The sequence below is a fragment of the Notolabrus celidotus genome, chromosome 12 (genome assembly GCF_009762535.1).
Source record: "Notolabrus celidotus isolate fNotCel1 chromosome 12, fNotCel1.pri, whole genome shotgun sequence".
In the NCBI taxonomy this organism is placed as follows: Eukaryota; Metazoa; Chordata; class Actinopteri; order Labriformes; family Labridae; genus Notolabrus; species Notolabrus celidotus.
The window spans coordinates 17,147,627-17,174,527 of NC_048283.1; the positions used below are offsets into that span (position 1 = coordinate 17,147,627).

General features: G+C 43.6%; 1 protein-coding gene and 1 long non-coding RNA gene across 4 annotated transcripts; one reads left to right on the plus strand and one right to left on the minus strand.

Moving 5' to 3' along the window:
• Window positions 1-22,560, minus strand: nr4a3 (nuclear receptor subfamily 4, group A, member 3). Of its 3 annotated transcripts, none has more exons than XM_034698777.1 (8): window positions 22,327-22,560; window positions 16,121-16,285; window positions 11,262-12,100; window positions 6,653-6,782; window positions 5,824-5,987; window positions 5,508-5,707; window positions 2,662-2,840; window positions 1-876 (listed from the first exon to the last, which is right to left on the minus strand). In XM_034698777.1, the coding sequence occupies exons 1-8, from the start codon at window positions 22,334-22,336 to the stop codon at window positions 614-616; spliced, it is 1,950 nt and encodes a 649-aa protein (XP_034554668.1). In that variant the 5' UTR covers window positions 22,337-22,560; the 3' UTR covers window positions 1-613. The 3 variants fall into 3 exon arrangements, with proteins under 3 accessions (XP_034554668.1, XP_034554670.1, XP_034554669.1); XM_034698779.1 differs by lacking the exon at window positions 22,327-22,560 and adding an exon at window positions 19,334-19,521; XM_034698778.1 differs by lacking the exon at window positions 22,327-22,560 and adding an exon at window positions 15,138-15,219 and having other exon boundaries at window positions 16,121-16,225.
• Window positions 21,934-25,443, plus strand: LOC117823556. Its single transcript, XR_004633428.1, has 3 exons — window positions 21,934-22,304; window positions 23,466-23,650; window positions 25,398-25,443. It is a non-coding gene; the product is annotated as an uncharacterized LOC117823556 (long non-coding RNA).
• The last annotated feature ends 1,458 nt before the right edge of the window (window positions 25,444-26,901 follow it).

Here is a 26,901-nt window from a genome sequence, read left to right on the forward strand (position 1 = left end):
GCCTCTTCCATGTGTTTATGAAATATCTGTCTGCTTGCCTACGCTATCTGTTCTCTGACCTTTCAGCATGTAAACGCCCAACTTCTCCTTCTCTTTTAGGAGGAACTACAATACACAGTGACTTGTGCTTCACTGGGACGTCGTCAGATTTGAAAACAGTCAGCCCCACTGACACCTCCCCTCAAAAGAAGTCCACAGACTGCATGAGTCGGAAAGACAGGGCTCATAAACGTGATGTTCTTTCTATTCTGCTGGGTGAGCCGACACCCAGGTGGAGAGAGGACAGTAAAAAGTCAATTGTCTTTCCACATTCCATCTCAGCTTTGCCATACTCCCCCACATGAGGAAATCAGGAGGATCACATAAAAAGTAATAAAGCATTTGAATAATTGTCTCTTATACAAGTGAAAAGCATTTAGTTGGTTTGCCCGTTTGAGTGAAAGCCGCTCTTGATTGGTTGTCCTGTTGAGTGAAAAGCATTTGATTGGCTCTCTCTACTCTGCATCAGCCAGAGGAAAGTGAGTCTCTCTTCTGGGTGTGTGTGCGTGCTCCTGCAAGAGGGGGAACAGGGCGTGATGTTTTTTTTTTTCTCCGTGTGGTCAGTCCAGAGCCTTCAGTAGGGCAGAGTGTCCAAAAACCTGTCAATCAACGGAGGTGGCGGCACCAGGTCCTCCAGCTTCAGGTAGAAGATCCGTTGAAGGCCCTGGGTCCTCTGGGAACGAAGTTCCGCCCTTAAACCCAGAATACGACTCAGAGGGGGCGTAACCTTGGACAAGGAGGAGGACGGGCTGCAGCCCAGGTGGTCTCTCAGACAACAAATCACCTTATTCTGCAGCTCCTCCACACGCTTTGAGTCCTTCAGACCTGGGACTTGCTCTGTGGATAGACAGAGACAGGGATGTTAGGGGAATAATTAATTCAACAGAAAGAAAAAAATGTTACAGGGGAAAAAGAAACACACGAGACAGATACATCAGTGCTCATTCAGCCGAGAGAGCATTAGCTACATCTTCTTTTATATTGAATTCCACCTCATTACCCTGTATGGCTAATGTCCTTAACAGGCCTTAACCTGTCTCACTCACTACAGATCAATACACAGTCTAACCTAATAAGCCTTCTTCACGCTGTGTCCCCACACACATATATAAACATTTGCACAGGCACACACAGACATACAAATTGTCCCAGCAATTTAAGACATTGACAGACACAAAAGTGCTCAACAATTAGCTGATTATTCGGCCCTGTGAGCAGCCAAATGAAATTAAACATACACACATATACACACATATACACACACACACACACACACACACACACACACACACACACACACACACACACACTCCGCTGCCCATAGCAACTCCAGTGGCACCCGCACTCGGCTTAATGTGACACTAACTCATTCTGTAGAGAACAGGGTGTCCAGCCGCACACACACACAAAACAAGAACACACACACACACACACACACACACACACACACACACACACACACACACACACACACACACACACACACACACACACACACACACACCAGTGGGTACTGCAGGGAGGCTGTCACTAAAACCGGTCTCACTTTGAGGTATCCATTATCTGAGGTTTATTTATTGTTTGTTTATGTGCCTCTTTTGTTTGTTCTGTGTTTGCTGCTGCAGTCACTCCAGCCCTCCTTTCACCGCCACTTTCAGAGCCTTCACACTCTCCCTCTCTCCGCTCGCTCTGGCCCTTCTTTCTCTCTGTGCGCGGGCTCCCGGGGAGGGATCGATGGCTGCCTTTCTGCACAGGCCACTCTGAAAAGTGGTCGATCGCCTGGTGGCTCTAGCGGTACTGTCGTGGTGGTGCGTTGTGTGCTTTGCCGATGTGGTAGAGCGCCACTGAGAACAGTGCAGACGCCATTCCAGAGCTGCGCTCCACAGTGGGCTGGTCGATCAGGCACAGAGTTAAGTGCTCCCCCGGAGAGGATGGAGTGAAGGGCTTAAACAGAGGAAGGGAAGGTGGAGAAGGAGGAGGAGGAGGTGTAGGGGGCGGCCAGGGTGAGGTGAGGAAGCAGAGCTTAGGGGGAGGGGCGATTTACTCATTACGCATTAATATACATTTTCTGACTCTGATATGAAAAATGTGGACACTTAATTATAGGTGCATCCTTGGGCTACTTTTATAATTGACTATTTGTAATGTGTTTCTGATGCACTGCACCCAAAACTTCTGTGTCATCTCAGGTGTGTTTTGCACAAAAAGCTGTGGCTCTGCTTCCATTTTTCACAGATTCACGCTGATTAGAGGGCCAGGTGTGTGGCAGGTGCAGCAGGTGCTTGTGGGTATCGAGTTCTTGTTTCAGGCAGAGATGTGTGAGAACACGCGTGCACATGTGTGTCTTTCAGTGCATGTGTGATGTCAGTGGATGAATCCACCTGATCGCTGTCACATTGAATCGTCCACCAGAAAAGCTTTGGAGAAAGGAAAGGTGGTGTGAGTGTTTATGTGTGTGTGTTTGGGTGTATTTGTTTCCACACATATACACAGAAGCAGTGCATGTGATTGCTTGGCTGTGTGTGTGATTGAGAGGATAAGCTGACTTTTTTATAGTGTCATCTTTTGTAATTTGTTGTTTTTGGTGATCTTTTAACCAATGTCTCTGATTTGTGTTTTTACCTGTGAGCAGCACGAGTGCAGACAGGCAGGCAAAGGCAGAGGCATCCAGGTTTAGGCTCTGTAGATGGGTGGAGAAGTCCCGGATTGAGTCCAGCCATTCTCCGAACCCTCGAAGGCACTGGAACCTGTGCAGCACCGAGCCGTTACAGAACACCAGTTTATCCTCTGACAGAATGGACCTGAGACACAGAAAAAAAAAAGGAAACTCTGGTTAGACTTCCCCTCCAATGAAACGCTGCACTTTCCCTCATGTATTGTAAATATGGCTTGAGATGCCAAGGCAAGGAAGCAATTACAATAAAAACAATGAGAAAACCTGGCAGTGTGCGCACGCACACACGATCGGAACACACATCAAACACAGGCATGCAGCTGATTAGAGTTGTGTTTTCCAAATTATAGCATTTTAAAACATTCCTGTGTTTCCTTTGGGGAGAGGGGTTGAAGGGTTAAGGCATGGGGCTGCTTGTTGTGCATGTGTGTATATGTGTGTATGCTTGTTTGCCAATAGGTAAGCTGTGGCTTTTATGTGCCCAGGCCGTGGTGTGCAGTGGAAACACAAAGCCTTAATGAGAAAATGAAAAGCCCTCTCAGATGAAACATCAGCTACTCACGACACACAACATCCGTTCCTCTATCACCCAGCAGAAGAGAAGGGAATGCTTTGACTACTCTCTAAGAGAACTAAAAGCAGTGTGGCCTTCAGCAAAGGGCTGGTTAAGTGTTACGTTGGTAGATCTCAAGAAGACAACAAATGGTTGAATGAAGCACAGGGAGTTAGAGTTAGGGCAGAAGCAGAAAGTGTGTGTGAAAGAAGCCTAAAATGACGTTGTCATAAGGACAGGATTAAATGCATGTATGTCTGTTTTCTCCTTCTATGGCCATGAAGAGGTTCTCCACTCACGCTCAACAGAATACATGCACATAGATACCTTCATATCAACCCCACAAACGATTACTTTCCTACAATTATCCATGCTCTAAAAGGGTTCCATGAGGAGTTTGTATGGGGGAAAGGAGGTTATCTTGACATTGGGTACAGTTTTATGCTTGTTAAAGCACTGACATCCTTGAATTTTCAGTTTAATTCTTACTTAAATGACTTGGAGTCTCAAAGTTTTGCGGTATTCTGCACCTTGCTTTACTGACTTTTTTTTAATGCATCCATATTAATCATTTCAAAACAGTGGATGTCTTTTCGGAATTCTTGGAATCTTCCTCTCGCAAAATTAGCCCCATAAATAGAAGACATTAAGATTAAATATGATACACTTTGCATTTCAAAATGTATGAGGCTAAACTTGGAAGTCTTATCTGCACCGGTCAGCGTAGTCTTTATTAGTTTAAATGGCCCGCTTGTGCACCGTGCAGTCAAATAACAATTCAAAGCATTAAGTGTCCAATTGTCGCCCATGAGCAAAACTACACAGACAGGCAGACACATGCATGCATGCACACAAACACACAGCTGGATGTCTGCCACACATTCCCCTCACCCCAGACTACACTGTCACCACGGTAATCAACCAATAACCACAGAAACTGAGTGGTAACGGGGTGCTTACAGCAATGTCGGCCCACAAGAGTGCAGCAAATTTACTCTGCACATGCACATACACACACTCACACGCACACACACACACATGCAGACATATACAGCCATACGTTAGCACGGGGGTCTGAGTTCAACATAGGGTCATCGTGGGGCTTGGTCAACAATGAGATGCGAGCGTGGACCACATCCGTCTGCTCTCAGGGAAGATGGACAAAGTAAGACAGTGCTGTGTTTGTGTGTGTTTTTCTCCCGTGCTGTGGGAGTTTGGCCGATGGAGAGATGAGCAGTGTGTCTGAGTGTGTGTGTGTGTGTGTGTGTGTGTGTGTGTGTGTGTGTGTGTGTGTGTGTGTTAGATAAAAGCCAAATCTGAGTCTACAGTTTAGCATGAGTCAGAGTCTCCCTCCTGCTGGGACTGTGTTGCCACCACCCAGTCCTCTACCCACCCTGCACCTGGACCATCATCGGGAGGAGGAGAGAAACTTGGGACTATACATCATCAGTGTGCGTGTGTGCGTGAGTAAGTGTGCTTATGTGTGTGTGACTGTATTGGTTTTCTGCCCTAGACGACAGCACAGACAAAAGGATGAGCTTGTAGCCCAAGCCCACCTCCCTCTCATAAATTTAACCGACTGCATTCCTTACAAGAGCAGGCTGGTAACCCCGGGCGATACTGGAGCAGAGATGGGCACTGGCAGTCATAACGGCACCACAGGTATCTACGAGGAGGACACACTCTAACTCAAACATGCACACACACCACCAGAAGCATGAGGTAAATGAAGTGAGTTCTCTTTTTATTCCAGTCAGCTGAATTAAGAATGTATTTCATCTCATAACGGCCCTTTTCAGCCTGTCAGCTGACCGGCTTTTAGATGGAATTGATTTTGTCAATTCACAGTTCACAATGTTAGCACAGTTTTAGCCAGCAGAACACACACAGAGCTCTCTGTGCGTCAGATATCAGACGAGCGGAGCAGAGCGGAACTCTGTGGGTGTAGCTGCTGTCATAGCTACAGATTCCATTCATAATTTTGGTTCATATGGCGATTACTCAGCTCCCCTCCTCCTATTCTGGAGATATACCAACACAGCAGCACGCAAGCTTGGCCGACACAGTTACACTCAGAAATGTAACTGTAAAAGACATTGGCTGCCAGTTGTTTGAAGTTGGTGATAAAGTTGTGGGTTAGTGTTTAAAAAGATGGGGAAGAAGTGATGAAAAACAAATAAAAAGAGGTGTGCATATAGATGGAGAAAGTTAAGAAACACACTGTAGCGTCCCCCTTTGTACCTGTGAGATAGCCGCAGGACAAACAGCTCCAGGAAGGCGGAGTCTATGAGCAAGTTCTGATCATCACGCTGAAGTTCAGAGAACCCGGGAAGCCGGTCAGCCCAGCATCTGGTGGTCTCCATCGAGGCAGTGAGCAGCCTGTAGAAGAGCTGGATGTGCTCTGCATCAGAGGAAGAGGAGGGAGGGTCTGCAGCGCTGAACTGTGGCGGGAGAAGAAAAAAGAAAGACTTAACAGAGTCCCACAAAACATCCAAATGTCTCGCTGCACATAAGCATTTCTGTCATGAAATATGTAAGATGGGGTCTTTAAGGGTACCTGGCTGTAGTCGAGGTCCCGGGGCGTGCAGTGGGAGTAAGCCCTGAGCAGAGCAGACAGCAGGCTGAGGGGTGGAGAAGGAGGAGATGCTTCTGTCTGCAGGGGGCTCTTTGGTTTGGAAGGCAGACGGCCTCGGCGCCCCTTCAAGCTATCGGTGCGCACCACTGTTAACCAGAGAATAAGAGCAGACAACAGGCCACAATGAGGAGGTTGTTCAGTCTGATCTGGTTATATTAATGTAGCATGTACAAAGATTTTCCATCCCGTTATCTGTAACTTATTGCGGGTGTATTATGACTGAAAGGAGCTCTCCAACATCCCTACAATTCAACACAGGAGGAGAGTAGCCAGCAGATGGCAGTGGAGCTTTTCTGTCAGCTGCATACATGTGCTTTCAGGAGAAGTGTGTGTGTTGTGAGAGCTCGCTTGCTTTTTGCATTAGTATGTTTTGTGTGCGAGACAGGTGAAAAAACCTCAGGGAAATGAGGGCATCATGTAGCAACAGTCTCATTTGATGACACAAATAAAGGGGAAAGTGTGAGATTCTCTGAGCAGGATGGACCCGCCTTTATGTCTGTTTCAAAGCTGCAAAATCATGCAGATTCTACTGTTTCAAGGTGATGGGATGCTGGAACTCATTGGTGCTGTTTTCTGCCTCCACAATAAAGAGGTCAAGCTACTGCTCCATGACCATGCATGTACCTGTAAGTGATGCTACCACACTGGTCAGGTCATTGATGGTGAATTTAACCACAACTACAAACTTGCTCTCCTTCCTGCTAGAAACTTTCAAAGGTTATCAGGTGTGTTATCATTTCATCCCTCTTACCTTCCTTCACCATGCCGACACTCAGACACTTCTGGAAGCGGCAGTACTGACAGCGGTTGCGTCTCCTCTTGTCCACAGGACAGTTCTTACTGGCCAGACACACATACTTAGCGTTTTTCTGCACAGTGCGCTGTGGAGAGAAGAAACAGGCACACCGATAATCAGCCTCCGAAAACAATCATCTACCTAATATTTGATTTGTTTAATTCAATTTCTGTTTTTTTTCTTTTCCCCATCAAAGACCGAGAGCAGAAGCTCGCAGGTCAGATTTTAATTACGCGCTGAAAGGCGGCGGTGACATCAGTATAATTAGATAAAATTAATTTCCCGACAAGCCTCGCCTGCAGGAGGGACAATTTTATTAGAGCCAGCCTGACAATGGGGGACCAAGCGCGTGGCGTGCCGAAGCGGGTCCCGCGAGACAAGGAGGACAGCGTCCGCAAGAGCTGCATGATCAGATTGTTTGTGAAGCTCGCGGGTCAGCTCGTGGCACCTCCGGGGCTTCGCGCATGGCGCCTCTCTCAATGGGCCTCGCGGGAGCTGTTTTCCCCTCGGCTGGCTCGCCCGATTATTACTGACCTTATTAAAATGAAATCAGAAACGGGCCACGTGGGGGCCGGGTGAGCTTCCCGCGTGGATAAAACAATGATAACAGAGATGGTAGTGGATTCTCTCGAGCGCGCCCGCACCTGTGGACCAATCCCGTGCGTTTTATGAAAAAGTGCTCATCTGAAGGTGGAATAAGTGAACAAAGTGTTTTTAGAGTCAGACTTTATTCAGTAAATTCGTTTGTCTGCAGGATGAGCCTAAATAAAGCTGTAGTGCTTGTGTAACTCGCGCGTCCAATCTTGATTGACACAATGATTTCAGCTCTTGGGTAAGCCTTTTTTTAGGCCAATCTTTTATAACTAAACAATCATATTTTAAAAAAAGTCTCTATATATGCAACTGTTCCAGATTTATCAACCAGTGACTCCAGTGTCCTCTCAACACAGCGCAAACTGTAAACTAAACAAAAGGGAAGTGTCGCGGCTTCTCCTCTTCTTAAACGCCTCCAAAACACATCAAAACAAATAAATCCAATTAGGAACCCCTTGCGCCACACATGCCCGTGCCCCCGGGAGACCAATAACACACCAATTATTCCATATGCTCCGGCGCGAGCGCGGAACTAGCCCGTAATGGGCGCCAGTGCCGGATGAGAGTCGTTGCCATGGCACCACAGATCGCTGTGAATGTCTCCCTCTCATCCCTTCAATGGTCAGTGACCCGTGCGCACGGGGATAAGTTAGTTATGGTCATTAATGTGGTCGAGGGAAAGCAGCATCCGTTCAGTGAGAGTCCAAAGATGCACGACGCTCCGAGCTTAAACATGCCAACGTTTATTTACACCTCCAACTCTGCTCCGAAGCCAAGACACAGTTCAAGACGCTTTTCAAAGTCAGTTGTACAGCAGGGTTAGAAGGCACGCAAAGTTCTGTCTGCTTCTTTACGAGTAAATGACACTTTCAAATAAAGCTGGGGAACTTTTTCTCATCCTTTAAATAAGAGCTCATCTCCCCCCCCCTGCAGAGCACAAAGGTAAAGGAGTGAAAGTTGAGTGGACCTTGGAGGTGAGTTGAGGGGCAAGTTCTCTCAATCTGACCTCAGGAAATTATTTATAAAATAGCTGCTTCCAAAAAAGCCTTTCTCTCAATCAATTAAGGTTCGGACAGATTAAACTCTGCAGGCCTGTCTGCTGTGTATGCTTGTTTGTGTGTGTGTGTGTGTGTGTGTGTGTGTGTGTGTGTGTGTGTGTGTGTGTGTGTGTGTGGACTCTTGTGACATTGCTTTCTAATAGGAAGCGTGGAGCATGACTGGCGTCTCAGCAGAGACACTATATATCAGAGCTTTGATACTCATCAATGGGAAGCTTCCTATATGCACACACAGACACACATACATACACACAGACACAGACACAGACACAGACACAGACACACACAGACACACACACACACACACACACACACACACGCACACACACACACACACACACACACACACACACACACACACACACACACAGATTAAATTATCCCAACATGGTTAACAAATCTGTAGATCTGTCTTGTGCTCTGTACGTTGCCTACATGTATGGGTGAGCTTTCAGGAGTGTAAGAGCACGTGTGTTAGGATGTTCTACCTCTGGTCGAATTAATCTAATCTGTCTTGAAATGTATTTGATGTTCGCGGCTTAATTTAATTATAAGGGCATAAATATTTGAATTTATCGCTTCTCAGAAACTGGAATTTTAGAGTGACAGCGAGGTCTGTATTGACAGTGACTCTTAATTCAATCAAAAATACATCAATCCCTGGGACAGAGAGAGAATAGTCGGGCAATTTACATCCACACAGTAGAGCATGTTCAAAAATGAACTCACAAACACACCCATACAGAAGCTGGGGGTGATTGTAGGGGCTGTATGGAGGCATGCAGAGGCAGATCCTCTGACATGTAACATGTGCAAATAGCCTGGGCTTAAATTAAAAGCCTTTAGGGAACTGTGTTCCCCCTTCTCCTCCCTCTGCCTCCCCCTCTCCTCAGTGCACAAATCAGAGGTGATCAGACCTTACTCTCTCTATTTCTCTCTCTCTCTGTAGACAAAGTGCAAGGGAACTTTTTTAGTAAAAACATATGTGAGCTGATTTTATTGTTTTTCTTGTGGAGGTTTAACTTTTAAAAAGTGATTGATACTGCTCAGGCATTCATATACATGCACAAATGAATGCAGTCATCAGCTTATATTTATCACATGTGCATTGATGTGACAGAGTGTTGTGTATTTTACAATCCAACATGTTCACAGGTTTCTTTTACCTCTATATAAATGCACCTTCAAAGCTCTCTATGAGTTTCATGCTGTGCAATGGAAACTGTGTTCAATGAACTGAGCTGACCCAGAGTGTTCCCTGAAAAAAGCACAGCTAAAATAACTCACTGCTGAGGACAGAGAATGTTTAAAACAGACCCATTTAAATTTTTCGTGTTGCTTGCAGCGTGCTTGCATTTTCCTAACAGCTACATCGAGTTGTTTTGATTTCAATATTCTTTCAATATTTTAATTTTGAGTTAGGTCCATCCAATTAATGGAAACCAGTGAATGGACTACATTATTCTGACAAAATAATGAAAACTGAAGAAATTGGTTTAAGAGTTTAAATTAATTCACAGTGAAAATGTGTCTCAAATTGCACTAATGAAATAAGATTAATTTACAGGAAGCCGCTACAGTGGTTTAATGTGTAATAACTATTCAGGGGTAATTAATTATAATCAGGAACATATTTTTAGGGCACAATAAAACCAACAGGATAATGGACGTAATGGACCTGATAATATGAATATGAAGAAAGAACAGGTGTGCGGCGAGAATGTTTCAGTTTTCTACTGCTGCATCCAGGATTCAGCCTACTCAGAAACATGTTCATGTTTCTGTATAAATATGTGTTTGTGTGCATACGATGTGTGTGCATGCTTGGTTGCATGTGCACATGTGTGTAAAAGAAACATAGTGAGGTCTGACAGGCTGTGTGGCTGCCGAGCGCTGCAGCAAGCAGACAGCCTGCGGCCTGCTGCCACCAGACGCTGCTTTTATTAATTACTAAATAAAAACAAATTGTGAAACTAATTGAAAGGAGGGATAATTCATTTCCACCTACCAGAGGCATTATTCAATTACCTCTGTCTTTGCACCCTCCTTCTCGCTGTCTCTTCATTTTGCTCTCTTGTCACATCCCGCCAATATAGAAAGCTTAACAAGTGTGTTGAGAAATGTTGAAATACAAAAACTGTGCAAAGAACAAACTTCTATGTCAGTGTGTAAATACACTGTATTATAAATGAGGTTTTGTACCACATACAGGTTTGTTGTGATGTTTCTGTTGTGTAAAAATGAGAAATCTGTGTGACTAAAAGCTGTCTCTGGTGGATGTTAATCTATGAGTTGTGTTAGTGAGCTCATGTGTGGTAAATGGGATGTGAGAAGTGTTAGATTGAATCATGTGACACACCAAATCTGAGTCATTTCGTACTGAGTATTGTGTCAGTGAATCGTAGACAATATTGTGACCACTGATTCACTGCATGCAAGCTGTAGGGAAACTTTGATTTAAAGGGGGTTCCTTTTCTTGCAGGACAGTTTGCCTGTTTGTCTGAGTGAGAATGGGTTTTATCATCCTGTGGTCTTATACACACTCACACAGGGGGAGCTTTCATAAAGGCTCTAAAGATGATTTAAAGAGTGCAGAGAAGGGTGGGAGTGAGCTAAATTAATTTTGAACGTTTTTTAAAAAAAAAGAAAAAAGAAAAGTATATCAAATATGTAATTCTGTTTGCAGCTACCAAAGAAACCACGTGATATTTAAAGTGAAAGGTCATTAATAATGTGAGTGTGTACATCTGAAAGCTGTTCATTGGTTGGACTGAAGAAACAGGCATCAAAAACAAGAGGTCTGAGAACTTTGTAACTTCCAGATCCACTCAGGAGTTGCTGCACTTTAAAGCTTTCTCAATAAAAGCGAACAGTTGAAACAGGAAATATTGTCATCAGTGAAGGGTTTTTACCTTAAAGAAGCCTTTGCAGCCCTCACAGGTACGCACGCCGTAGTGCTGGCAGGCTGCATTGTCTCCACACACTGCACAGGTTCCCTCACCAGGGGGGCCACGCTGGGGAGGCGAGGGCAGGCTGTCTCCTAGCAGAGGACCGCAGGGCCCGAGAGCCAGAGAGCGGAAGGCAAGGCTGCTGCCCCCGGCCCCACGGTGCAGCTGGTACATGGGCTGCTCCAAGGGTGGACCATGAGGATGGGAGATGGAGGATGAGGAGGAAGAGGAAGAGGATGAGGTACGAATCAGTCCTCCACTTAGACCGTCATAACCGCCCACACTGCTGCCGCTGTGAGGTGGAGAGTGCTGGTAAAAGTGTGGAAAGCGGGGCGATTTTAGAGGGCCTGTGTCCATGCCAGGGCCCAGAGAATGAGAGTGTGATGGCGGGGCCAGAGAGTGCTCCTCCCACAGGAAGGAGGTGCCTGGTTGGGGCGGCAGGGACGGGGTTGTTGGGGTGGAGGGTGGGGACTGTTTAAAGTACATGGTGGAGGAGGACATGGCCTCCAGGGGTGGAGCAGTCGGGTAGCTCTCCTCCTCCTTCTTGATAGTGGGCCTGTGAGGAGGCATCTGATACAAGCAGGATGACTTGGGCTCGTAGCTCCCCTCCACAAACACGTTGAAGCTTGGGAGGGAGGTGGTAGCGGCCGCTGCAGAGATGTCACCACCGCCAAGGTCCAGCTTGGTGTAGTCAGAGGTCATGAGGTCAGAGCTGTAGCTATCGCCCTGGTAACCGAAGGACTGGCCAGAGTAGGCTGAGCCTGGAGGGGCGGGCCCATACTGAGCCTGCACACAGGGCATGTCTGCCAGGGACACAGAGAACACACACGGGTTAGAGCTGCGTGGCACATCAGACCACAGACATTTCAGTCAAAAAGTATTTTGTACGTGTTAGTGGAGTACAGCCTTACGGCAACAATCATTAGTCAGTGAGAAAGGTTTATTGCCCTATTAGTTAACCGCTGATTTACACAGAAAAGCAGCACTTAAGGAACAAGGACACAGGAACAACTTGACAGTAAACCTACAAGAATAAGGCATACTCCGCTTAAGGCTCATGCACACAAGGATCATGCTAAACAGGGTCAACAATTAAATAGTGAAATATTTCTGCACAGCTCTATTGGAACAGGCAGTTTTTTTTTAGTTTAAAGGTGTCAGGGATTTCAGAATGTCATAAAACTTTTCAAAATGCACCTTTCAAGGACTATACCAAAAGTTTGAACAATTCTTTCCATTTGCTGCCATTTACTCAATTTCCTGCTCTAACACTTCTTGCACTTCACTGAATAAGAGTAGAATATTTTGGAGCACGCACACACGACCTCAGACTCCCACAGTTAGTTTAGTTAGCGAAGCTGCATCTCATCCGTGCGCTATTCTGAGGCCAAGCAGTCAAAGCAAAGGTCCAATCCACTCTACAAGCTGAAATGTCTGTGACAAATGTGTGTGAATGCAGTGTGTGTGTGTGTGTGTGTGTGTGTGTGTGTGTGTGTGTGTGTGTGTGTGTGTGTGTGTGTGAGAGAGAGAGAGAGAGAGAGAGAGAGAGAGAGAGAGAGAGAGAGAGAGAGAGAATGAGTGTGAGTGTGTATGGGGGAGTGTGACAGGACCCTGGTTAGTCAGATGGCAAAGCAGATGAGATAACATTAAACAATAATGGAACCCCATGGTGGTGCTGGATTGGATGCTTGCTGCACAACACACACACACACACACACACACACACACACACACACACACACACACACACACACACACACACACAGCAGAGAGAGAGAGAGAGAGAGAGAGATTTCTTCTAGCTGCTGCAGACGCCGGTTGGTATGTCTTGAGTTTTCCCCTCAATTTAATTCAGTTACAGTCACAGCAGTGAGTGCACTATGTCTTATCAACCCCCCCTGCGCAATTCATTCCACCTGCGTCTACGTGCGTAACGTGTGTGTGTGTGAAACAGTGTGAGTCCAGTGGGTGCGCGTGTGCGCGTAATGTGTGTGCGGGCTGATCAGTCATGAATGTCATGAGCGCAGCCGGGGTTTTGTGGTGTTTGCTCGTCGCTCTCGAGTGCGGAACTGTCAACACAGCGCTGCTCCCATTGACGCCCAGCATGCGCGAGCTCTGCCGTAATCGCCCCCGTTTGTCGCGCGTCATGTTTGTCCACTCAAATACGGGACATATCGGTCCTGCTGTTGTCTAAGCACCCCCAAATACCTCCATCCACTCAGGTTTGGGTGGGGATGTACTATTTCCTTGTTACTATGTTAAAAAAGAAAACCTCCTGTAACATTTAAACCTTTCATGTTTAAAACTAGCTTCCACTAATATTTGTTTTGAAGTTGTCTGCAATATTAAATGTGTACATCTTTATTTATGTGAATGTCACTTATGGAGAAAGAAGTCAGAGAGACACAAATTTAAACCTCTTTTCACATAGGAAGTATGGCCTAAAGGTTAAATAAAATGTAAGATGACTCAAAGTGTTAATTTAGTACACAGTAAATTTACAATACAGGGGACACACATCTATACTGTGTTATTCTTTTGGTTACTGAATATTTCTTTGAAACTAATTTAGTGCATTATTTCACAGACAAAGGGTCAAAGTGAGCTACCCTCTCTGACCGGACTAAATCATAAAGTGTAACCTTTTTTTTTTTACTATGATTTTTGTTTTTAGTTTATTAAGTTTAAGTATATTTTGTTCACTATCTATTTCATCAGACAATATGTTATCAATGTAAAGTTTGTCTCAATGGGAAAATTAAACCGCTTTTTTTTTTTTTTAATTGAGGATATGAGTCAAGCTGTAGGCCTACGTCATTGACGTCATCGATTTGTTTTCTTCTACAAGTGACCAGCTCTTTCACCCACGTGGAAAAACACACATGCAGCATTATGGGCGTCATGGGGTTTTTAGTGGGCTACACCTAAAGCACTGATTAAGCATCAGAGAAGAGGAAAAAGAGAGACACAGAGGAAAAATGAGAGAGAGAGTGTGTGTAAAGTGGTGAACTCTGTGGCTCTCTGCTGTGTCAGTAGGTCAAGCCTCAGATCAGTGTTGGGCATAAAAATGTGTATGTGCATGTGCATGTGTTTAAGTGTGTGTGTGTGTGTGTGTGTGTGTGTGGGGGGGGGGGGGGGGGGGGGGGGGGGGGGGGTTAAGACCTTTGCACCTGTCTTAATGCACACACATACACATGTATTTAAACAAAATAGGTTTTCAGTTGAGTTTGTTGTTCCTGATAATCCTGATAAGAGATGACAGACAAAAAGAGAGAAGCAAAGACATTCTGTAAAACAAATATTCTCACTGTGAGGGCTATGATGTTTGTCTGTGTGTGTGTGTCAGGTAAAGACAGATACACACACCCACACATATATATTTTCATCACTAGATATGTTCAAGATGTCAACATGAGCCTGTATACACTCATTCTGCTAATAACACGTGCCCTTATCCTGAGGGGAGAACCTGTAAAACAACTTGCGTCTCTGCAAACGTCTCATCCTCTTTGCTGCTTAACTTTTTGGTGGTACACCTATAGTCATCACTCAGTAACAGACACACAAACATGCTCACAAATGTACACTTTCTCCTTCACACACTTCTGAGTGCAATAACGGTTGTATCAGCAGATCTTAATTTTTATACCAAATCTATAGAAAGCTTTCTACACCCCAACACCACCATCAGATTGCCTTTATTACACATGCATGCAAGCAGGTGTGTGTGTATGTTTGTATGTATGTGTGTGTATGTGCAAGCAATATAGGACAGACAACCCAAGCAGAGTCAGACACAGGTGGTGCAGCAAAGTGAGGCGAAGGGAAACAGTCTCTAACCTCGAGGGGTGCATTTCAACTGGACAAACTGCAGCTGTTCCAATAACTGAGCGCGCTTGTTCATTGTCAGAATGCCATAGATCTAACAAATAAAAACATGAAGTTGCAGACATAAATACAAAAAAACACATGATACTTTTTCATGAGAGTAATTGTTTGAAATCAGTGGTCTCATAAATGTCACTTCCATATGTAAGCACACACAAATACACATATGAAGCACAGACACACGTTTTTTAAATGTCTATAAATGAGCCTGATTTTTTAAATCATTTTCCCTGGGCGTTTACACCGAGGGGAAACCTATCATTTATTTGCCACAACAAGAACAAATCAACACAATTTTTAAACTAAAACAAATACCTAAACATAGCCATACTCTATTTCACTTTTAAATGCATTTTTACTTTTGAGTCATCAGGATCATTCATTGCATGACGTATGCGATTCAGCACAGTTTGTAGACTTAGGTGTGCCTGATGACTTCTGTTTCTGCGAGTTTATCTAATGATTGAAATATCAACATAGTCCGCACTTGCCAGTCAACACTCAACACACACAAACCAACACACGTACACGCACACAGGCACAAGAGCTGAGACTCACGCGGCCACAGAAAAAGATCAGCTGCAGCACGTTCATAAAACTTCATGATTTGTTATTGAAATTTAAGTCAATAAAGTGAACACGAGAGAAATGTCATAAAATCCAGCTTATTATCTCGTTTAAATTCCCTGTCAACCCCTGATTCTGCTCTGACTTTTATGAGTTGTGCTTTTTTTCAACAATCGAACACAATAAAAGTCTTAGGTGCATGACAACGGATCTAAGGTACAACAGTTACACTAACTTCAAAGCATCTGCTAAGAAAAACAAGAAAGTGAAGAAAGAGAGAAAGAAAAAAAGAAAGAATGACAAGAAAAAAAAGAAAGGGAAAGTAAAATAATTGCTGACATTTGAAATGAATAGCTGAAAGTGACTACCTGGTGTAAGAGCTTCGCGCTGAATGGTGCTGGGTATCCGGGGTTGAGGGGTGGCGTGGCTGCGGCCGGCACAGGGCTCCTGGAGCAGGGAGGACTGGGCAGACGTCGCAGTGGAAGTGTCCGATCGCCGGGGCTCCGAGCTCGGCTGGGCGCGCTCTTCCGAACCTGTGTCCGGAGGAGAGATGTCTCTGTTACAGCCAGTGATGTGGCGGCGTGCGGGATGAATACATGCTGGTACCGTCATCACAACTCAGCGACCATCAAAAGGTATCAAACACAAACTAATGCGCACTTAAAAGTATTGACTGAAAGTGGATGTTTTGCTATTTGTCTGACAATATCTCTCCAAAACTTGATCAGCAAATAGGTGAAATTTGACTTTTAACATCGCCTCGAAATATCATAAATGTTGGCACAATAAAAAGGTCAAGAAAAAAATGACTCACCACTAATAAGATGTTATTATGAGTAAAAGTGATATCTTAAAGGCCAAGTCAGTGAGTAAGATGAAAAGAAGCAGAAGGATGAAAGGAGCATGCAAACAACTGTGCGCACAGCAGAACCAGATGCAGGTTCCCAAATCGGAATTAAACATGCAGTTATGCACGAAAATCAGGTGAAACACAAAGTAAAAGGAAGATTTAGGCAGAAAATTAAAACATAAGCCAAATAGACATTAGAAATTACGCTTAGTCTTTGTTACAGAGATAATATTTACAACCACAACTGAGGAGTTTTAGCTCATATCAGGACTTGTGCTTACGTGGGCGATAAGTTTCATTCTAACACCGAAGGTTCTCTCAGTCCGATATGATTTTAAATTTGACAAAGACAAATCAAACAAGCGTAAAACTAAAGGAAACTTCTAAAAAATACAGACCTACAAAAGTTACAACTTTGAAAAACGCAGTGTGTGCCAGTGCCGCCAGCCCATCGCTTTCCTTGCCTCTGATCACCAGCGTATTAGCCTGCTCAGGGTTCATCCAGAAAGAGAGAGCAATCTAGAAATTTGGAGAGTCGGACCCGAAACCAAACCAGCGGACTTATGTGCGCCCTGAGCCTCCAACTCCCTCTTACTGCAGCAGGGCGCACTGTGGCCGTCAGATTTCAAGGCACAGAGCGCCCCCTTTCTGTCACACACTCTCTTATGTCCAATCACACACACACACACACACACACATATACACATACACACACTCACGCTCTCTCTCTCTCTCTCTCTCTCTCTCTCTCTCTCTCTCTCTCTCTCTCTCTCTCTCTCTCTCTCTCTCTCTCTCTCTCTCTCTACCAGACTCGCAGACCCTCTAAGAAATAATCAAGTCAAGAGACCACTTTATCTCCCAGTATACATCTCAATACTGTGTGCTGACAAGCCACAGCCCCCATTTTTTCCTCTCATGGCACCTGTAGCCTGCTGTCGTCTCTTATCTTAGTGTCAACACATCAAATTCGTCTACTTTGTGAAAAAAATTTCTCCAAACTCCCCCTCTTTAACTTTTTTTGATGATTCCTTGTCAGGATATGGCTTTTATAAAAATATAATGCCTTACAGTCTCCAAATATGTTGGAAATCAAGACATACAAGACTAAACAAACAACAAGGCTGTGCAACATTGATTTGATTAGAGTTGATTTGGGACAGCCATTATTAAATTTTGTGTGGAGCCACTTGAGTGCTGAAAAAAATACCTTTACGCCTTTCACATTGGTTTGTTATAGCAGCAGAAGATATAATATGTGCTTTGATAAAAGTCTGAATGGCTCCATTCTTACATAAACTTGTGTATTTTGTTGCGTAATTGTGCATAAATGCGCTCTTTTCCAACCCTTGGTTTGGGGTTAAAAGAGCGATTATAAACAATTTGATAATCAAATTTAAAACTCATATTTTCTGCTTAGTAAGACATTCAGTCTGTGTTTTTACCAATGTCACTCAACGGCTCCCCTCTTGCATTTTCTTCTCAGGCCGAACCGGTCGGTGAGGCTCTGGCCCCGCGCGCCACCGGTAACCAAGAGAACGAAATAAGAGCTGCAAAGCACGCGCCCCGGAGCGCCGGTAGCCCCCGGTAGCCCCCTCGCACCAATAACCCCGGACAGCGCGAGGCTTCAAGCAAACAGAGGAAGAGAAAGGAGTGAACATAAAGCAGGGAACAGAGAAATATGTGAGTACTGTAAATCAGCCCTGAGACGGAGACAGTCAGAAGCGCCTGTGTGCGCGATTGCGTGCGTGCGTAAACCCAAGACCATGAAAGAAAGAAAGCTGAAATCAGCAAGTTACAGCAGTGGTTATTTCTCATTATTTATTACAGCTTTAGCAGCTGCTAAAAGAGTACAGTTGTCATGAAATGTCTCCAGGATATATATTTCACAGAGGGCTCTAGAAATTTGATGCGGCTTTATGGTGAATGGTTGAGGGTGTTCTTCCTGCGATCAATGGGTAGAAAGGCCATTTCCTCACAGCACATCAGCTTAGGCAGTATTTATTAAAACTGTTTGGTTAAACCTTTTTTTAGGAAGCTAAAACCCTTCAGAATACCAAAAAGGCCAAACAGTGTTGTGAATCATCATGCTGCACGATGGGTTCATTTGTCAACAAAATACTGTGGCACTCATAGACTGAGACTGTCATTGACATAAACAGAAACACACCCACTTATCCCCTGAACACAATCAGACGCAGCACACTATGTCAATCCCATATACGCCACTTATTAACAACAAAAGCTATACCCAGAACATCTTACATGATGAGAGAAACAACAATAACTCATGGCGTGAAATCAAAGAGCTTCAACTCTCTCTCAGCTCCTGCCTGAATGCAGGTTAGACTATTCTCCACTCAGACCATTAGTGCGTCTGAGTCCACAATTCATTGTGTGAGTGTGAGGCATCTCATTTCCATGACAACCAGAAGGGATATGATACCTTCCCTGCACAAATTAAATTCAAAATCGGCTTCATTTGCTCCCGGAGAGATAATGAAAACACACACACACGCACCACACACACGCGGTCTAAATATGAGCAGCTGTACGCGTATTGGAGCTGAACATATCAACAGGTTGTACTCTCAAAGTTGAGCAAACTAGACACAAACGGATATATATTTGAGTATTAATACAACGGGACCCATGATATGTGTAGTATAAACCTGCATACAGCGGAGAGTTATTGTCGCTCATTCATTCACTCATTCATTCATAGTTTTCTCACCTGTTTGCTGTGGCGGTTCCGTTTTTACATGTGGTAATAACCTCGCACAAAGTATCCTATTTCCATCCAGAGTAATCACAAAGAGTCGAAGAAATAAAGAAAAAATGTTTAAAAAACCTTGGCAGGATTGTAGAGAAAAACGAGGTGCATCGGTAAGAAAAAAGTTCCTCGTTCCTCCTCTCACTTTCTCTAAAGTTTACAAAGTAGTTAAAAATTAAAAAACTCCCAGGTGAAAGGAGCGTTTCTGCGTCCGTTCTTGTGAGCGGCGAGTTTGTCATTCAGTGCTGCTGAGTGCTTTGCAAAGTGTGGAGTTGTAACGCGGCTTTGTTTATGTGCGCCGTCTGAGGGGGAGAAAGTCAAATAGTCCATTTATGTGGGCTCCGCTTCCACATAGAGCGGCTGGTATTTGCTACGTCAATGTGACGCCATGGGAGAGGTGACGTCACTAGTAGAGCTCCCTCTCTCTCCCTCTCTCCCTCTGTACAGTACCAGACACATAAGCCTCGTGCTCCGTGCCAGAGAGAGAGAGAGAGGTGGAGAGAGAATCAGAGAAAGCGAGGGGGAGGGACGGTTGGTTTGATGGTTGTAGTGGGGGATCCGGCAGGCGAGCTGAAGCAATGGAAGGGGTCTGTATTTTATGCATTTGCCAGGTTTCTTCAGGTCAAATGTATGTCATATTATTAAAGTGAAGTGTCACTTTGAAGCTTTAAAAAAAATCTATATTCCTTTGAAAACTTTTACAGACAAAAAGTCTTATCAGTACAACATTTAGGACAAACTCTTCAAGTCAAATAAGTCAAGAGCCATAATCCATAAATGTAGGTCATATCCTGTGTTACTTTGTCAGGTATAAATTTGAGAGTCTTAGTTTTGAAACATCATAAGGGTACTGCAAAGTAGAGTTCTAAAATTGATCAGGTGACATGGACACTTCTTTTTGACACTACAGTATAATTTATATTCAATTAAATATTGAATTTTGTTTAAGCAATAAAGCCAACATAACTTCTAATGAGGCATTTTTTCCTAAAAGAATATTAATGTGTTTTTAATTTTCAGATACTTGTATTATGTTAATTTTTTTCTTAGAGTGAATATGCAGATAGGTTGGATTCCTCTTCAGTCCATGACCTCTCCAATTTCTGTTGCACAAGATGCTGAATCTTTATTCTCAACAATTACTTTAAACTACTCTCTCACAATGTCAATGTGTCTTGGATACAACATTCTTTCTACTGAACCTTATACTTCCTGGGACAGGGTCTGCCTGTGAAAAGGATCAGTATAGACTCTATGCCTTCAGGTTGTAATGAATCTGTACTGTGTTCATTTTTTTATGACACAGACTATACAGCAGTGTTAACCAGCTTCTGAGGCATCTGAGTGTGTTCTTTTTTCGTTATTTCTATGACCTACATTTTGCCTGTTATTCTAAATACCCATCCACAGAAGTAGTTTGGTCCAGTGTAAAGTCTCACATTCTATAAGATCACATTATATGATTTTATACTGTTCTCATTAGAAATCTAATTGTTTCCCTGAACCCTCTGATGCAGCAGGGCTCAGTCTGATGCAGCAAATTTTTGAAAAATAAAAATAAAGTCTTGGAAATTGCAGTGTGAGTAATTCAGATTACTTATTCCCATTAGCAGATTTACTTTTAAACTCATAAGACGCATTACTCCAGTGGGTATAATATTTGATTTGCTCCCTGCACAGAAAGTACATTTAAAGTACTGACCCCTGACCCCCCCATGAACAGATCCATACTATCCCTGCATTGTCTGTCAGACTCCATCATCTCATCCAAAACTGACTCTCTTGACTGCTGCTGGAATTTTAATCCATAATATACTGTATTATAACTATCTTTGCCATATTACATTAAGTTATATTACATTATTATTGTAACTACAATGCATGGTCATATGACATACCCATATTTATTTTTATGTATTGCTTAATTTGTCATTACCAACCATAATCACACCATGTCAACATGTCACTACTGAAACATTTTTAACACTTTCCATTGTAACATTGTATATATCTAAATTGTATTCTAGCTTTATTTATCTATTTTTTATTTTTACTTATTTTATTTTATTTTACTTATTGAAACTTCTGCTTGATTGTACTTATGTCTGGGTTGCTGTAACAACTGAATTTCCCCCCTGGGGGATCAATAAAGTAATATCTTATCTTATCTTATCTTGTGTAGCAAAAGATGTTTGGATTAATGGAAACTTAAATAAAGTGGATCTGATCAAAGTCAGTGACTATTCTTAAACTTGTACACGTGTTTACTGAATAGTGAGGAAATGCTATAACAGGTAAGACAGACTTTGCTGGGTCGACAGGATATAGTGGAAAGTGACTGCTCACAAGCGTGCTCAGAAACCAGAAAATTAAAAACTACCGCCGGAGTCTCTGAGAACAGTAATTCACATCAGCCAATCACGAGGCGCGTATTTTTCGGTCAACGTCCTAATTCTGACCAATGACGAGCCCCGGAGGGCGGGGGAAGCCTTGACGCACTAGGCTCGTGATTGACGCAAGCCTCGTTGCTAAATTTAGCACCTGGAACGGAGGCAGAGTGGGATAGCAGAGAGCTCATTCATTGTGCCGGGGCGGGCCCGACTATTTTAGCGTTGTGATTGTGATCCAGCCAAGCCAAATATAGTCGTAGACAGGTATTTTTAGCCGGAAAGCGTGTCCCCATTTTCATTTGGCAAAGGAAACCTGGGCCATATAGAAAACAGTCTGAAGTGGGCTACGACTACAAAACCAGCACTATCAGAGTCCACCTGATATTAGATAGGTTTACAGTAAGCTGATAGTGCCGACAGAGAAAAGAAGTGTAGGAGTAATCGAGGGTAAATCTGACCACAGGTTCCCTTTTCTACCCGTGGACGAGGTTGGAAAAGCGGGGAAAGAGAGACCGTAGTCTCGTGAAGCAGACCCAGAGCAGGTTTGTGAGTGTGTTGGCTTACAGCTGAGCATAGCAGCGCTGCTTCACCTTCACACACAGCTGAGCGATTCAGTCTGGAGCACCGGCGGAGAAAAAGGCACCGGTCCCCCAGTGTTCCGTTCAAGTGAAAGTCGCAGGGAAAGTTTCAATCAAACTGCATTCTGAAGAATAATAATAAAAAGAGAAAAGCCCCGATAGTCGAGTTCACACCCTCACGCTGTCAAGTTAGGCGAATGTTTACTCGTCCGCCCTGGGGAAACCCCTCTCCTGTGCTACACGTGCTCTCTGACCTGCTGAAGAGGAAGCCGTGCATTGGTGTTTACGTAATAAAGAGGGAAACCCGGTTTTCACACAAGCGTACAAGGACACCAATTATCCCACTATATCACATCCATCACATCATGCTTGTTACATGGGGATTGATGGATAATATTTTGAGGACAGTGTTGTTCAGTCCTTCAGTTCTGCAGGGCATGCAGATCACATGACGTGATGTCTCAGACTTTCAGGGACAAAGCAAACATGACTGCATGGATTATTTTTTAATATCATTTCAATTTACCATTTTAATTCACATTTCCACACTTGGTGAGGCACATTTGAATAGTTTGTTCTATTTCCTCCATCTGTTAAGAGCGGACACCTGACAGTGCAGGTGCATTAACAGCAGGGTGGATGCTGCACCCTTTATTGATAATCCTTGCATCATCTATTCATGATTCTTTTTTATGTCTTTCTTTTTTATCCTCGTCTGTTTCTTGTGTATCATCTTTTGATATATTTTTTATTAGATTATAGGTCAACCTAATTCAAACCCTATGGCATTGAAGACAAATCATATCTTACAGGGATAGATCACGTGTTATTTTGCATGTGCTGGCTTCCCTCATGTCAGAATTCATTTGCATTGTCAGGGTCATTCAGGGTAAGGCCTTATAAATGGGTTGTTTATTTTTTTAAATAAATGGGGCTTTCATATTTGTACTAACACATGTCAGTAGCTTTCCATTTCATTTTCTCTGTTAGAAGCTATAAGCATGATTGGCCGTGTTGGTTTTAAAGGGATCATTTGTCCATTAATCTAACTCATCTGCTTAATCCTTTGTGTCTGTCTCTCACCCCTCCCCTCCCTTGTGCTTCACCTGGTGTCTTCCTCTTCAGCTCTTCCTGGCCAGTTGGGGTATCAGCTGCCTCGACTGTGTGACCTCACTACAGTGACGTGTAATCCAGATTAACCAGCAGTCTTTATTCCGCCAGACGTGGAAGTGATTAGAGATTATGACGTGTCCTTTTAATAGAATTGGACGTGTGGGTAATCAACTGCGTCCACCAGCATCCCATGTCAGGTGACTCACTCACACCCAAGCACAAGCACATGTCATTTTTTCACCAAAGGAGGTATCAGATTGATTTATACTCATTTTTACAGTCATGGAGATTAACTCTGAATTTAACCTTAGATTTACCTGAAGCTTACTCTAACTTAAATAACAAACCCAAATGTCCTTTAAGGCTCCAGTTTTCTTGCTCTCAAATGTAATATATTTTATATTCCTCTCCTTCATTCTGTAGATCTGGCTTATGTTGAGATCAGAGCAGAATTAAAAGTGAATGTTTCCTCTACTTATGAACATTTTTGTTTCAGCATTTGGACTCGCTGCCATTGATTCAAAACTTCTATATGTCTACTTCTTTAATCGCACAGTTTTACAAGCAAGAAATGTACATTTCAACATTTCGTTGGGCTTTTTTTGCAGGTTAAAGGTCATTCTTGTTCCCACTAAAAGCTAACAAGGTGGCCAACTTGTGCCAGACAACAAAAACATCTTGAATGAATGGCTTTGGTACCACCACTTCTGTCGGGCAAATGTAATTATATAAATCAAATCAACAGTTTTATGTTTTTCTATTTCTTCTTCTCTGTAAAACTAATTATCCGAACATAAAGAACTGCTCTGACAGGTTAAGTGTCTGCTGCCTCTGTAGCACTGTCAAACCTCTGCAGGTCTGTCAGTGTTGTCAGATTTATTGACGACAAAGTGGGGTCCTTTGCATAAAAAAAAGCTTTGGTGGCGCCGCTCATCACATGACAGTGCACAGTTGTTGTGTATGCTGTGGCTTTCTAGCATCATTAGACTTCCTGTGCAGAGCTGATGACTGTATGGTGGACATATTGCAGGGGGAGACTATGAACTCTGGCTTATCACACAGCAGAAGTGAAAAGTGATTGTGTCAGTTTGAATGAGCTCTCTATGTGTATGGCCAGGGCAGCAGCACTCAGCGCTCTGGTGACACTGGAGAGAAAGAGGAAAAACAGAGAAACAGAGGAAGGCTTTTATCTTCATGTCACCAAATCTGCTCCAACTGTACGTCAGAGTGCAAGCGAGGACGGGAGGGGGCGGGGTGCGGGGGAGAGGACTGCTGGCGCAATGGCAGGGTGCTCAATGGTGGCATTCTTCCCTTTCTGTGGGGACATGCACACACACACACACACACACACACACACACACACACACACACACACACACACACGTACACACACACACACACACGCACACACACACACACATGGACAACTCACATACAAGGCTACACTAGGGGGATTCCCCCTGGGGTTACCCAAGTGAAGTAATACAACCCATCAGTGCCTTATCACACCAGTGCCCAAACACAGGAGAGAGGAGTGTAAAGGAGTGTTTCCATGAGGTACAGGAGGTGTACTGTATATCACTCAGGGCCATTATATGATGTTATCATGGTGTGTGTTTTACACTTTTTTTCTGACAGTCATGTTTGTGTGCGTACGTCTCGATCAAGGAAGAGAGGGCTGATATGCAGCAGATCACACTTAACGCTCTGTAGTTTCCATTTCTCGTTTCAAAATGACAGATTTATCAACTCTTGTTATTACCCTGCAATGAAATTTGACAGCATGATTCAACGCCCTGGGTAAAGTTTGGAGGTTGTTTGGCAGTGAAAGTGAACCGTAGCCCCATATGTGTTTTCTTTGTTTAACGCAGGAATTATCAGGAATTAATGCACATGAGATCTGAGCTGTTGAATGCAACCCTTTTTTTTGCTTTTATTTGTTAGGATAGCTGAAGAAAGACAGGAAATGTGGGGAGTAGAGACTGGGGGAAGACATGCAGGAAATGGTCAACCGGCCAGGATTTCAACCGGCAACCCCTGCGACGAGGACTGTAGCCTCTGCATGTGGGACGCTAAGATCGCTTGGCCACCAGCGCCCCAGAAGTTAGAATTTTGTTGGTCAGCAAGTTTTAGAAATTTTAAACAGAGCTTTGATTTTGTCCATGTCGCCATAATTACTTGTTGTAGACACATGCTGACACATAGCCAGCAGATTACATCATGGGGGTCTATTTCTTGTGAATTAAGACACACCTTTCAGCCAATCACAATCAAGCATTTTGACCATGGTGTAATATATGCTGTTGGGGCTATTTACATTGTTTCATATATTTGATTATTATTTAATTTAAGGTAATTAACTTTGATGCCATAGGGGTATTAGTATAATTCGTTAATCACTTTTATAGGTTGATAGTTTTGCACCGGGTGACGTCTATATATGTGGGCAGGTAAGATAGGAGGGGCGGACACCGGGGATGTTGAATGTTTTTTTACCGGGAGATTTGAAAGAGGCGCTACCTTTTGTTTAAGCAAAGCTTTTTTGTTGTACAATAAACCACCTAAAGACTGAATACTTGGCTGGACATTTACACTTTTTGGATAGCTTGTAAGATCCACTCTCCCCGTGCCCCCGTTGCCGGGTTTTGATTTGAGATTTAAGTTTTTTAAGTTGACCAAGTCACATAGCCACTACACATGCTCTTATAACCATGTGTTTCTACATGTGAATGTTGTTGCAGTAGTAAAGGACCACCAAGCATTTGTGTTTCACCTCAAAGATAAGTGTGATTGTCATGTTGTGTGTGAGTGTGATATTCAGCATGAAGGCTTGTTTTAACTGTTCAGCAGGGTCAAAGGGTGCACTGTCCTTAAGTGGTGTAGCTCAGATGTGTTTCCTGAAGCAGTATGTGCCCCCCTCTCTCTTACACACAAACACACATACATACATGTACACACTGTTTTGAAGCAGCAGGTGTGTGTCAAGGCAGGACCCAGCATGCAACACATGACAGTGTGTGTGAGTTCATACCTTTAGGAGCGTGTGATTATTTCAGTCCTTGCAGTAAGAAACCTCCTGTGATTGGTCTCAAGCTTGTTAATAGTGATAATTAAAGAACATTGTGTCTTCTATTATTTTTCTCGTTTCAGTTTTGAAATGAAATGAAAACTATTTACTGGTCAGAGTTTTACGATTTAAAGCTGCTAATCACTGAAACTGGCTCGACTCTTTTATGACAATTGTGACTGTGAGTATTTCAAATGTGTCTACACCCTTCAAGCTGTGTGCACGCCGGCAGATGGGGCAGATATCTCCATAAGCCTGCAGTTATGCAGGCTTATGGAACAATTGTCAGCTGCAGTCATAGACAGTGTTCAATCGAGTGGCTACTTGTCGCTCCCTGTTTAATGAGACACTGTGAGAACAGTACAGCAGTAATTAGAATGT